We start from the raw sequence: 11,036 nt of genomic DNA, 5'->3' as shown, positions 1-11,036 counted from the left end.
CCAGCACTTTGGGAGGCCGAGGCAGGTGGATCACGAGGTCAGGAGATCAAGACCATCCTGGCTAACATGGTGAAACCCCGTCTCTACTGAAAATACAAAAAAAAATTAGCTGCGCATGGTGGTGGGCGACTGTAGTCCCAGCTACTCAGGAGGCTGAGGCACGAGAATGGCATGAACCCAGGAGGCAGAGGTTGCAGTGGGCCGAGATCGCACCACTGCACTCCAGCCCAGGTGACAGAGCGAGAGTCCGTCTCAAAACAAACAAACAAAAAACTAGCCAGGTGTAGTGGTACACACCTGTAGTCCCAGTTATTCGGGAGGCTGAGGCAGGAGAATCGCTTGAACTTGGGAGGTGGAGGTTGCAGTGAGCTGAGATCGTGCCACTGCACTGTAGCCTGGGTGACAGAGGGAGATTCCATCTCAAAAAAAAAAAACCCAATAATAATAATAATTAATAAGCATAATAAATAAATAAAAGACAGGAAATGACGGTGAGAACCTGTGTGAGGGACTAGCTAATGGCGAGTGCTAACAAGGAGGTGCTTGTGACCTGCTATGGACCTGGAATTTGAGGGTGATGGAAATGTTCTGTATCTTGACTGTGGTGGTGGTTATATGAGAGTTGGCGAAACTTGAAAACACCAGAAAGGGTGAACTTTACTGTACTGTATGTAAATTACACTTCATCCAGCAGAGGTGGTTCACAACTGCAATCCCAGCACTTGTGGGAGGCTGGGGCAGGAGAATTACTTGAGCCCAGAAGTTCGAGACCAGCCTGGGCAACATAGGGAGACTGTCTCTAAAAAAAACAATTAGTCCCAATGATGGCATTCCCCGCCTCAGGGAATGCCAGCGCCCACTTCTTCTGCCACCCCTCCCCCATGGGTCCCGTTAACCGGATACAGGGAGGAAGGCATTTCCTGCCTAGATGTCTCCGCCCCTACTGCCATGGAGACCAGCTTGGAAGCTTAGGGGAGCTGCTGTGGCCCAGTGCTCAGTGGGGAGGAATAGGAGGCCAGGAGTCTTGGACTAGCTGCAGGGTTTGAACTAGGCTGAAGCAGCAGAACCACAGAGGTGGCTGAGCAGGGATCTGACCCTGGGGCCACCTAGCCGCACTCACACACCCACTTCTCCCTCCAGAGCCCTGCCCTGAAGCAGGTCTCTGCTCCAGGCCTTTCCTTAGTTGGGGAATCGGGAGTTGGGGGATCAAAGTCCCCCACATCTCCCTCCCCCGCTGCAGCTATGTTTATCAAGGTGATGTTTGGGGGTAAGTGGGGTCCCCTGTCTTGGCAGGCGGGTAGGGAGATGAGCACACTCAGAAGCTGCTTCCTTCCGCCCTTGGGGAGGGTGGGGAGGCAATGGCGGGAAAAAGGGGGGTGGTGCAGATGGCAGGGGTCGGGGAAGCGGCTCTGTGAGAAGGCAAAGCGAGCACCTGGAGCGAGTCCCTTAAAGGGAAAAGCCAAGCTGAGTCCTGTTCATTCACGAGGACTCCTCTCGGCCAGCGTCCGCCGCATCACCCTGGAGCAGGTTTTTAAACCGCCCAGTCTCTTCGCCATTCAATCCGTGATCCTCAAGCTTCAGCGTGCATCAGACACCTGAAACACTAGCCACAGTTGCAGGTTCCCCGTCCCTCCGGCTGGAGGCGGGTGGGCCCTGTGCGGTGGTCGGGGGAAGAGGAGAGCTGGTAGGGGAGGGAGCGCGGGGATGGGCTGGGTCCCTTGGGGGCGGGGCCAGGGAGGAGGCTGGGCTGGCGCGCACTTCATGCTTTGCAGGACTCAAGAGACCAACACTTAGGGGTCACCCTATATGGGAGAAAAGTCAACACACAAGGGAGATGGACGGAGGGGTCTCCAAGGCAGTTTAAGCAACAGATGTCGGAGCTGTTGTGCCTGGGGCACAGTCCTAGCCCCCTAGGCCCAGTCGCAGCTCTGGGAAAGGGAGAGATGGGAGGGAGAGACAGAGGACCCCAGATGCGGAGGAAGGTAAGAGATCCCACATGCTTACCTTTGCCCTTCCTCCACAGCCGGCTGCTCCATGCTGGTGAACACCTCTTGCAGGCTGGTGAACCTCACCGCCCACTTGAGGCAGAAAGCAGGGTTGCCCCCAGATGGTGAGGAGACAGGGAGGAGAAGGAGGGGCTGAGGGGTCCCAGGCAGGGGTACCAGCCCTGCCCAGCCTCTCTCCATGTCCTCCCAGCGACCATTGCTCTCCTGGCTGAGGACGGCAACCTAGTGAGCCTGGAGGAGGACCTGAAGGAAGGGGCTGCACGGACCCAAACCATGGGCAACTCCCTGCTGAAGGAGCGAGCCATATATGTTCTCGTTCGGACCATCAGTAAGGTGGCCCAAGCTTCTCTCCCCTGCAGCTATGTTAGAATCTAAGAGGGGGGCATAGCAGACCATAGACCACCCAAGGCCCTGTCCAGCCTCCCACCTCAGCTGGGGACCTAGCCCCATTCCATCCCTACCCCATGCTCTGCCCCCAGCCTGGACTAGCAAACAGTTCCAGAGTAAGAGGCAGAGTAGGGACCATCAGGCCAGTCAGGTGTCCTTCATCCTCTCTCCACATGCCACAGAGGGAGAGGATGTGGTCCCCACCCGCTATGAGTCCCTACTGGAGAACCTGGATGACCATTACCCAGAGCTGGCAGGTGAGTGTCAGGGTACAGCCCAGAGGGAGGGCACACCTTCTCCCTAGTCCCTACCAGCAGGACTTCCCGGGCCTTCCAGAGGAACTGCGCAGGCTGTCAGGCCTCTCCTCCGCGGGCCACAACTGGAGGAAGCGCATGGGCACCCGGCGTGGCCGCCATGAGCAAAGCCCCACTTCAAGGCCCAGAAAGGTGAGCTCCCTGCCACCCAGGATTTGCTAGCCGGGACCGGAAGCCAGGTACGGAGGAGATATGGACACCCAGGGAGACACCCAGAGTGGGACCCCTTCCTGTGGGACAGACACATACACGATGAGAGGCAGACCCTCAACAGCAACTCCATGCACCTATACCCCCAGACGGAACACACTGTACCCTGAGACAGGTCCCCACCACCCCACTGGAATGCCAGCTCACTAAGGGCTGGAATGTCCTCAGGCTTCACAGATGTGGCATAGGGGCTGGCACACAGTAGGAGCTCAGTGCACAACTGCTGGACGAACTCAACGAAGGCAGCAGCATGGTGTGTGATGGCACGGCCCACACTGGGTTCGAAGGGCTTGTTCTTCCATTCTGGCAGGCCCGGGGACCTGGCACACTACTGCCGACTAGCCAAGTTGGACTCAGATCCAAGGGGGTTAGCCATGACCTCTGCCTTGTGTGATCAGGTGCAAACAGACAGCAACCCAGCACGACTCCTCTTGCAGAATCTGGAATTGCTGAGAAGTTGCATCAGCAAGAGGGGCAAGGTCAGACAGGATTTAAGGCTGCTGGGGGCACCTAAGCTGTGGGTGCAGAGATGGGATGCGGAGGCAGAGACAAGAAGGGTAGAGGTGGCAGGTATCCCTGAGAAAGGGGAGAACCATGAGTTCATCCTGGAATTCCACCCTCAGTGTCAGATGCCCTTGGGATCACCTACTAATGCCTTTCTACCACACTCTGGACTGCCCAAGGTATCTGTCCTGTGCTACCCACAGTGCAGATTGCAAAGGGCTCCTCCTCCCCACCCAGGGTCCTGATTAAGGTGATGGATTGCACACTGTAGTGAGACATCCATCCTGACCCCACCTCATCAGCCAGGGAACTCCCTGAAGACAGGCCATCGAGAGAGGCACACAACAGGCTGTGGTGTAAAATAAACTTTTAATTGCACATTTGTGTCTTAGGTTATCTGTGGGGTGAGAAACCTCCTCACTTCCAATCCCAGCTATCCGGGTACAATCTGGTGTTGTGGTCTGGCTGTCGGCGAGGAGTAGAGGTGGGTGCAGGACTGGCCCCCAAGTTTGCACCAACCTCTTCAGGGCAGTGAGCTCAGACCTGTGAAGGGAGGAGCAGCACAGGCTGGTGGTCAGCCTGCATGTGCAAGAGGAGGGTCGGCCTCTCCCCCTCCCTGCCTGGGTCGGGGTCCACTCACTCACCATGGTTGTACTTGCACTGCTTCAGGGCCTCGCTGAAGCCTTCACACAGGGACAGGTCACTCTGAGTGGTCGAACAGTCCAGGAACTGCCTGATCTCATAGGCGCAGGGCCCCATCTGCAGGTGCTGGGGGGCAGTGGGGGTGGGGGCCTGGGGGTACAGTGCAAGAGGCTGCAGGATCAGCTTGGAGTTGGTACCTGGAGGTGCATTTCAAAGCTGGGGCCACCTGCCCCTCCCCACATCCCCAGCCTGGGTGTCCCAAGGGTCCTAGGCAGGCTGAGTGACCCAGCAGTGGAGGTGGCTACAGACAGCGTGTTTCTGCTGCCTTCTTTTTCTTTTTCTTTTTTTTTTTTTTTTGAGATGGAGTCTCACTCTGTCACCTAGAGCTGAGGGCAGTGGCATAGTCTCAGCTCACTGCAACCTCCGCCTCCTGGGTTCAAGCGGTTGTCCTGCCTCAGCCTCCCAAGTAGCTGGGACCACGGGACCACAGGCGCCTGCCACCATGCCCAACAAATTTTCGTATTTTTAGTAGAGACGGGGTTTCACTATGTTAGCCAGGCTGGTCTTGAACTACTGACCTCATGATCCACCTGCCTCGGCCTCCCAAAGTGCTGGGATTACAGGCGTGAGCCACTGCACCCGGCCTCTGCTGCCTTCTAATGGGCACTTTGGGCGGGTGCAGGAGAGGGAGAAGAAGGCTCTAGAAGAGCCCAGTACTCTGCCTGGACTCTCAGAGTATGAGCCCCACCCCCACAAGTTTTAGCACCTTCCTGGCTCAGCTACACTAATCCTCATGACCCCGACCTAGCCACAAAGCCACCTTTGGCTTAGGGTGGGTGGGGTCCCCAGCAGGGGAAGGGTCATCAGGGAAGTGGCTCCCCTTCACCCTTGGGCCCAGCGGCCACAATGTGCAGACCTGGGTGCGGGGAGAACAGGGGCTCAGGAAATCCACCATCCCTCCCCTCTGCTAGGGTGAGCTGACCTTGGGCAAGTCTCTGAGCCCTCAGGGCTGGGTTTCCCATCTTTAAAGGGCTGGTTGGTGTCTCTCCCTGGGAGCTTAGGGACCCTGGCCTCAAGGGAGGGGCTGGGAAAACTGCCTCTAAGTGACAGTGAACTCAAGACCAGTGGACTAGGACCCTTCCCGGGCAAAGAATCCTGGGCTGAAGCAATGGTGAGTACAGGCGGACACTCCTCACTGAACACTTGGGCAGCTCCCTGTGTGGCCTTGAGAGAATTCTGCCTCAGTTTCTCTTGGACCCGCTGCTCACCTGCTGGGCAGCAGGCTGGGAGGGCTCCGAGCTCCCCCCGCTGAAGGCTCCGGTCAGGGCGCTGCCCATGACGTGTCCCACAGCTGAGCCCACGGCTACCCCTGCGGCCGTGGTCGCCATCTGAGCCATGAGCCCCGGCTGGCCCGAAGGGGCGGGGGCTGGGGCGGCTGCCGAGGGCGGTGGGTGCGCGGGTGGGTGGGCAGAGGGCGCGGCGGGGCGGCTGCGGAGGTGGGAGGAAGCAGGGTTAATCCTGGCCAGACCTCAGGCCGGGGGCGCTGCAGCTCCTGGAAATGACCCCCGTAGAGGTGGACGACCCCTGTCTCCACACGTGGGTGCTGCTCCCCCGCCCCTCCCCCCGCCAAGATGGCGCAGCAGCAGCCAAGGTCACTCTGCGGACGCCCTTGGGGGAGTGCCCACGCTTCCCTAACCCCCTCCCCACAGGGCCCTTGTCTCCCTCACACCTGGCTGGCCGGGAGGCCATGCTGCGGCTTCCCCGAGGCATGGTGGCGGCAGTGGGACCCGGGCGACCTTAGAGATGGCGGCAGCAGTTCTGTCGCGGGGACAAATGCCGCAGCGCTTGTCACAGCCGGCGCAAAAAAGGCGGGGCCCAGGGCGGGGCCTCAGGGACTCGCCCCCAAGGGGGAGGTGGCACTGCCCCCCAAGCCTGTCCCCCTTCGCCCGTCCTCCGGACCTGTCCCTTCCAGCAGCTTCGGATCTTGGCTGAAAATGGGACCTTGCTCCCTCCCTATGCTTGGCAGGCTGTGCGGGTTCTGGGGACACGGGCCAGTGTGGCAAAACGCCGAGGGCTTAAGGAGGGGGCAGTTCCTTCTGTTAGGACCACCGCAGAGGGCAGGGAGCGGAGTTGGGGGTTGTTAAGAGTCCTGGAGGGGAGAGGAGACGGGGAGGCGACGGGCTGGGGCCAGCCGGGAAGGGGACGCGAGGTTCCAAGCCGGACTCCGCTCTTTGCCCCCTTCCGGACTCGGCTGTCTGCCCCCTCCCACCAGACAGGGTCTGCTGACCACCGCGTGGCCTCGGGGTCTCGGGTGGCCTAGGGCAGTGGAGCGCGGCCCTGGGGAAGGCCTAGAGCAACGCATCCCCAGAACTCCCACGAGGGGGCGTCCCAACCCGTCTTCGACTGTCGGCCAAAATGCGCTGCCAACGCCCGCAGCCTTACGCAGCGCCCGCGGGCGATGAGATGAGGCCCCCAGCGCGGCCCTCAACCCCACCAGATTCCCCGGGCCGTCCCCGCCGCCTAGTCCCCGGCTCCGCGGGTGCAATTCCCGACACTGACAGCCTTTACGCCACATCCAGGCAGCGTGTCTATCCCAAAGGCCTAGGAGCATTTGCCCAGCTCAGTCAAATGTAGCGCAAGTTGAAGCCTGTAGCCTCGCAATTTTAGCAGCTTGGTTCCAGGCCAGGTGAGCTGGGGCGCGGATTTAGAACGTTTTCCTGCTCTTCGGAAACGTGAGGTTTATTTATTTATTTATTTATGACATGGAACCTTGCTCCCTCAGGCTAGAGTGCAGTGGCGATCTCGGCTCACTGCATCCTCCGCCTCCCAGAATCAAGCAATTCTCCTGCCTCAGCCTCCTGAGTAGCTGGGACTACAGGCTCATGCCACCACACCTGGCTATTCTTGTATTTTTAGCAGAGACTGGGTTTCACCATGTTGGCCAAGCTGGTCTGGAACTCCTGACCTCGTGATTCGCCCGCGTCAGCCTCCCAAAGTGCTGGGATTACAGGCATAAGCCATCGCGCCCGGCTGAACTTGAGGTTTTTATGGTCTTTTCTGGGTGACTTTGCCATGGTTGTTAAGGCAGGGACTGTCCCTCATCACTGTTTGCTGTGCCCACAGAGGACTCCTGGCACCGGGATTGTGGACAGGGTGCAACACCAAGAACAAAAGCACCCGGAATTAGGGGTGTGGGTCACCAAGTAAGAGAGGAGGCCCCTCTGTAAGGAAGGAGGAGGTCGAGGGGCGAGGGGAGCGGTGGCTGGGGCGTTTGGCCCTGCCTGGCGTTCTCAGCTGTGTGTGTGCACAGCTGTCTCCGGCCATGCATGCTCTCCGTGGAAGTCAGGTGCAGCCCTGTGTTCTCACACACTGCAGTCCTTTCAGCCAGCCTGTGAACAGGGCCCTTCCCCACACCGTCTTCAGTTTCTCCTCTCTGAAGGGGGGTGACCACCCACTTTGAGGGTGGCCTCCCAGTGAGGTGAGCACACAAAGGGTGGGCCATTCTTTCCTGGCAGACTCACCAGGCCTGGTCCAGCCGCTACTCCCTTGCTCATGTAGTCCCTGCCACCTGGTTCCTGTTTGTCAAACCAAACAAACTGCACACTTCTCATGGTGGTCCCCTGGGCCTAAACTGCAGAGAGTTGTTCCTTCAGCTCCTGTGGCTGATGGACTGCAGGTTCCACAAGGCATGGCCTTGCACCTCGGAGGCACCCAAGACCACTTAAGTGGGTTACACAAATGAAAATGAGGCTAAAAGGATGACATTGAAACAGGCACTGAAATGCCTACTTTTTCTTTTTTTTGAGACGGAGTCTTGCTCTGTCCCTCAGGCTGGAGTGCTGTGGTGTGATCTCCGCTTACTGCAACTTCTGCCTCCTGGGTTCAAGCGATTCTCCTGCCTCAGCCTCCCAAGTAGCTGGGACCACAGGCGCACGCCACCATGCCCGGCTAATTTTTTGTTTTGTTGTTGTTGTTTTGTTTTGTTTTGTTTGAGACAGAGTCTCACTCTGTTGCCAGGCTGGAGTGCAGTGGCGTGATCTCGGCTCACTGCAACCTCCACCTCCCAGGTTCAAGTGATTCTCTTGCCTCAGCCTCCCAAGTAGCTGGGACTACAGGTGAATGCCACCATGCCCAGCTAATTTTTTTGTATTTTTAGTAGAGATGGGGTTTCACCATGTTGACCAGGATGGTCTCGATGTCTTGACCTCATAATCAACCTGCCTCAGTCTCCCAAAGTGCTGGGATTACAGGCGTGAGCCACCACGCCCGGCCTGAAATGCCTACTTTTTAAAAATGAGGAACTTTAGCAGGGAACAGTGGCTCATGTCTATATCCCAGAACTTTGTGAGGCCTAGGCAGGCAGATTGCTTGAGTTCAGGAGTTCAAGACCAGCCTGGCCAACATGGTGAAACCCTGTCTCTACAACAAATACAAAAATTAGCAGGGCATAGTGATGCACACCTGTAGTCCCAGCTACTTGGGAGGCTGAGGCAGGAGGATCGTTTGAGCCTGGAAGGTGGAGGTTTCAGTGAGCCAAGATCACCATTGAGCAAGACCCTGTCTCAAAACAATAAAAATAAATAAAAGTGAATGACTTTAAAGAAAAGATTGCCTGCCAGGTGTGGTGGCTCATGCCTGTAATCCCAGCACTTTGGGAGGCTGAGGCACGTGGATCACCTGAGGTCAGGAGTTCAAGACCAGCCTAGCCAACATGGTGAAACCCTGTCTCTATTAAAAATACAAAAATTAGCTGGGTGTGATGGTGGGCACCTGTAATCTCAGCTACACGGGAGGCTGAGGCTGGAGAATCACTTGAACCCAGGAGGCGGAGCTTGCAGTGAGCTGAGATCGCACCGTTGCACTTCAGCCTGGGTTACTAGAACGAAACTTGGTCTCAAAAAAAAAAAGACTGGGCGCGGAGGCTCACACCTGTAATCCCAGCACTTTGGGAGGCCGAGGCGGGTGGATCACGAGGTTAGGAGACCGAGACCACCCTGGCTAACATGGTGAAACCCCGTCTCTACTAAAAATATAAAAAATTAGCTGGGCGTGGTGGCGGGAGCCTGTAGTCCCAGCTACTCCCAGCTTCTCCTCCCTTAGCTACTGGGAGGCTAAGGGAGGAGTATGGCGTGAACCCAGGAGGCGGACGTTGCAGTGAGCCGAGATCGCATCACTGCACTCCAGCCTGGGCGACAGAGCGAGACTCCGTCTCAAAAAAAAAAAAAAAAAAGAAGAGAAAGAAAAGATTATGAACTGTTTAGGTTGTAAAAATCACTGCTGTCTTACTTCTCCTTGCCCTCTAGGAGTCTCTGTGGAGTCTTCTTGAATAAGCTGTGAAACGTTTCCCCACCCGCTTCCCTTTCTTGGCCCAGGCTTCCTGACTACAGCTTCACCTTAGAGCAGCTCAGAGCGCTGCCTGCCAGGATGGGAGCCACTGCCTGGATTGTGGCTCTGCAGGGCCACCCATGATGGAACAGGTCGCCTGGTGAGGTGGTGAGGCCCTTCATCATTTCAGGGGGTGTACAGCAGGATTGGGTAACCCCAAAAATCAGGGATGAGACTGCAGGATCCCTTCCAGAATGTGGACACACCCCCTCCTTTGAGTCTAACCTCCTTTCTTTTTTTTTTTTTGAGATGGAGTTTCACTCTGTTGCCCATGCTGGAGTGCAATGGCACAATCTCGGCTTACCGCAACCTCCGCCTCCCGGGTTCAAGTGATTCTCCTGCCTCAGCCTCCTGAATAGCTGGGCTTACAGGCATGTGCCACCATGGCTGGCTAATTTTTGTATTTTTAGTAGAGACAGGGTTTCACCACGTTAGTCAGGCTGGTCTCCAACTCCTGACCTCGTGATCCACCTGCCTCGGCCTCCAAAAGTGCTGGGATTACAGGCGTGACTCACTGTGCCCCAGCCTCTCACCTCCTTTCTTTCAAGTCTCAGGTGGCTAGCCTGGAGGGGTCCCCAGGGGCTTGCTGGGCCCTGACCAGGGTATACCCTGGGGGCCCAGTACTCCACTCATACACCTCCCGCATCCTTCTGACAGCACCCTCCCCCCAGCTGACCAGCTAGAGGACCTCCTGACCCCTCCACTTGTCTGCTGGTATGGAAAAGCCTGGCTCCTCCCTCTTGGAGCCTCAGTTTCCCTATCTGTAAGCTTTGGTCTATCCAAGCTGAAGGACTGGCCAGTCCCTGCCATTTGCCTCACTTTCCCCTGGGACACATTTTAATATCCCTTTCCTGACCAGGTGCAATGGCTCACTCATGTAATCCCAGCACTTTGGGAGGCCAAGGCGGGCAGATCTCTTGAGGTCAGGAGTTCGAGACCAGCCTGGCCAACATGGAGAAACCCCATCTCTACTAAAAATACAAAAATTAGCCGGGCACGGTGGCACACGTCTGTGGTCCCAGTTACTTGGGAGGCTGACGCAGGAGAATCGTTTGAACCTGGGAGGTGGAGGTTGCAGTGAGTGGAGATCACATGCCTGCACTCCTGCCTGGGAGACAGAGAGAGACTGTGTCTCGAAAGAAAATAATAATAATGAATAAAATAATATCCCTTTCCTCAGAGGGGCTATTGTGTCATATTCTAGAAGGATCCGTTGAGGCTCTGAGGGGTGGGGGAACTTGCTTGTGGGTAGGACCACCTGTCACAAGCTAGCAGAGGTCAGAGGTCAGGCCACCAAGGAGACCCAGTGGGATGCGCCTTCCAAAGGTGGGGGTACGGATGGGACCCATGAAACCCGACTCCTCTCAGACTCTAGCCAAGTCTAAGACTTTGGACGGCCACCACCCAGCGGAGAAACTGAGGCCCAGAGTGGCACGGGTTGGCCAGGGTCACCCAGCACCAGACAGGGACTTGGCCAGCCCCGGGGCAGGACCCTGTCTCCGACCCTCGACCCCGCTGGGCCGTCCCCTCCCCGTTCACCTCCCCCACCCGGGCCGCGGCGGCTAGGAGAGTTCAGAACAAAAGGCGG

At 57.3% G+C, this 11,036-nt stretch overlaps 3 protein-coding genes across 7 annotated transcripts in view; 2 read left to right on the top strand and 1 right to left on the bottom strand.

Annotated features, from left to right (window-relative positions):
* The window catches only part of CHCHD10 (coiled-coil-helix-coiled-coil-helix domain containing 10), a 13,103-nt gene extending 6,464 nt beyond the window's left edge, over positions 1-6,639 (bottom strand). Inside the window, exons 1-4 of one of the 4 annotated variants that reach the window (XR_001003885.1) lie at positions 5,793-6,639; positions 5,332-5,551; positions 4,066-4,213; positions 3,789-3,964 (exon numbers count right to left, since the gene is read on the bottom strand). Coding sequence is in view for 3 of the 4 variants with exons in the window: in XM_011960851.1 (XP_011816241.1) it covers positions 3,945-3,964; positions 4,066-4,234; positions 5,332-5,551; positions 5,793-5,833 (450 nt within the window). In the remaining variant the exon portion in view is untranslated. Of the gene's footprint in view, positions 1-3,771; positions 3,965-4,065; positions 4,235-5,331; positions 5,552-5,792 lie in introns of those variants that run through there. The other 3 variants (XM_011960851.1, XM_011960852.1, XM_011960853.1) reach the window with 3 other exon arrangements.
* On the top strand, positions 958-3,801 carry LOC105525281 (chromosome unknown open reading frame, human C22orf15). Of its 2 annotated transcripts, none has more exons than XM_011960849.1 (6): positions 958-1,267; positions 2,024-2,110; positions 2,197-2,334; positions 2,576-2,650; positions 2,730-2,839; positions 3,659-3,801. In XM_011960849.1, the coding sequence occupies exons 1-6, from the start codon at positions 1,243-1,245 to the stop codon at positions 3,668-3,670; spliced, it is 447 nt and encodes a 148-aa protein (XP_011816239.1). In that variant the 5' UTR covers positions 958-1,242; the 3' UTR covers positions 3,671-3,801. The 2 variants fall into 2 exon arrangements, with proteins under 2 accessions (XP_011816239.1, XP_011816238.1); XM_011960848.1 differs by having other exon boundaries at positions 2,197-2,339; positions 3,659-3,799.
* The window catches only part of MMP11 (matrix metallopeptidase 11), a 16,526-nt gene continuing 11,968 nt past the window's right edge, over positions 6,479-11,036 (top strand). The window contains exon 1 of the mRNA XM_011960861.1: positions 6,479-6,602. Coding sequence (XP_011816251.1) covers positions 6,479-6,602 — 124 coding nt within the window. The remainder of the gene's footprint in view (positions 6,603-11,036) is intronic.

This window comes from Colobus angolensis, unplaced genomic scaffold (assembly GCF_000951035.1).
Source record: "Colobus angolensis palliatus isolate OR3802 unplaced genomic scaffold, Cang.pa_1.0 Scaffold527, whole genome shotgun sequence".
Lineage (NCBI taxonomy): Eukaryota > Metazoa > Chordata > Mammalia > Primates > Cercopithecidae > Colobus > Colobus angolensis.
The sequence above is the reverse complement of the archived record's forward strand: the minus strand, read 5'-3'. Positions and strand labels throughout refer to the sequence as shown.